This window comes from Protobothrops mucrosquamatus, unplaced genomic scaffold (genome assembly GCF_001527695.2).
Source record: "Protobothrops mucrosquamatus isolate PMUCROS unplaced genomic scaffold, P.Mucros_1.0 scaffold3537, whole genome shotgun sequence".
In the NCBI taxonomy this organism is placed as follows: domain Eukaryota; kingdom Metazoa; phylum Chordata; class Lepidosauria; order Squamata; family Viperidae; genus Protobothrops; species Protobothrops mucrosquamatus.
The window spans coordinates 215,704-217,416 of record NW_015389505.1 but is presented as its reverse complement, the minus strand read 5'-3'; the positions used below and the strand labels follow the sequence as shown (position 1 = coordinate 217,416).

Genomic DNA, 1,713 nt, shown 5'->3' with positions numbered 1-1,713 from the left:
CCATTCTATTCTATTCTATTCTATTCTATTCTATTCTATTCTATTCTATTCTATTATTTCTATTCTATTCCAGCCCAGCCCTGCCCATCCCATCCCACTCCACCCCACCGCATCCCATCCCATTCCATCCCATATTATTCTATTCTATTCTATTCTATTCTATTCTATTCTATTCTATTCTATTCTATTCTATTCTATTCTATTCTATTCTATTATTTCTATTCTATTCTATTCCATCCCATCCTATCCCATCCCATCCCATTCCATTCCATATTTTCTATTCTATTCTATTCTATTCTATTCTATTCTATTCTATTATTTCTATTCTATTCTATTCCATCCCATTCCATTCCATATTTTCTATTCTATTCTATTCTATTCTATTCTATTCTATTCTATTCTATTCCATTCCATCCCTTCCCATCCCATTCCATCCCATTCCATCCCATTCCATATTTTCTATTCTATTCTATTCTATTCTATTCTATTCTATTCTATTCTATTCTATTCACTCTACTGTTCTGTAAGGGTCTCCTGCTTGCACATGGGGTTGGACTAGATGATCTCTGAGGTCCCTTCCAACCTATTCTATTCTATTCTATTCTATTCTATTCTATTCCATCCCATCCCATCCCATCCCATCCCATCCCATCCCATCCCATCCCATCCCTGCCCTGCCCTGCCCTGCCCTGCCCTGCCCTGCCCTGCCCTGCCCTGCCCTGCCAGCTGATGCCAGGACCCTTGGGGGCCCCTGTCCTGCCTCCCCCAGGGACCTGATGGGCCGCTTCCCGGACTACCCAGAGGAGGAAATTGGGGGCTGCCTGGTCCTTTTCGCCCAAAAGACCCCGGAAGAGGTAGGGATGGGCCATGGGGGGGCGGGGTGGGGTGGGGGAAGGGGCTCTGGGGACGCCTCCTTCCCCCGCAGCACCACGGCACGGCTGACAGCGTCCCTCCCCGTCCTCCCCCCCCCCCGTCTCCAGGTGAGGGCCGAGCTGGACCTGGCGGAGATCAAGACGGACTCGAAGAAGGAGAAGGCGAAAGAACCGACGGAGAAGGAGAAGGAGCCGAAGGACAAGAAGGAGGAGGAGAAGAGATCGGTGAGGGGGGGGGCTTAGCCAGACTTGCTTCTGCCCCGTGCGGTGGTCTTGGGGGGGGGCAGGACTGAGGGGCCCGGCCGTTCTCCCTGCAGGAGGAAGAGGAAGGGCTGAAGTTGGCTCCCTCCAAGTTCCTGGCCTCCATCCAACAGGGGTTCCTGCGCTACACGGGTGAGCAAGCAGCAAGGCCAGGCCGGGGGGGGGGGGCAGAGGCTGAGTGGCAGCCAGGCCTTCCTTCGCTCTTGGGGGGCTGGGACCCTCGCTCTCTTTCTTGCACGGGCTCCGCTTGGGCCGCCAGGGAAGCCCAACTGCAATGGGGCAGGCACGTCAAGTCCAACCTCCCCCAGTTTGTGGGTGGGGTGGGGGGGCTGATGGGCTGCAGGCGTGCCACCCGGCCTCGCCCGCTGCTTCCTTAGGCTGCTGGGCCGAAGACGACGAGGCCACCAACTTTGAGCAGTGCTACCAGCCGGCTCTGATCAAGGTGGAGAAGAGGAGAGAGGTGGAGACGGAGATCCGGCTGCAGGTGGGCGGGAGGCCAGGACTGGACACTTGGGCAGGAGAGGAGAGGCAGCGGGGGGGGGGGGGGGGGGGGGGGGGGGGGGGGGGGGGGGGGGGGGGG

The 1,713-nt window shown here is 55.8% G+C and overlaps 1 protein-coding gene across 1 annotated transcript in view; it reads left to right on the top strand.

Annotated features, from left to right (window-relative positions):
• Positions 1-1,713, top strand: part of LOC107297809 (IQ and AAA domain-containing protein 1-like) — a gene marked incomplete at its 5' end in the record, with an annotated part of 14,579 nt that overhangs the window by 5,156 nt on the left and 7,710 nt on the right. The window contains 4 exons of the mRNA XM_015827173.1: positions 770-854; positions 981-1,063; positions 1,393-1,448; positions 1,511-1,617. Of these exons, the coding sequence (XP_015682659.1) occupies positions 770-854; positions 981-1,063; positions 1,393-1,448; positions 1,511-1,617 (331 nt within the window). The remainder of the gene's footprint in view (positions 1-769; positions 855-980; positions 1,064-1,392; positions 1,449-1,510; positions 1,618-1,713) is intronic.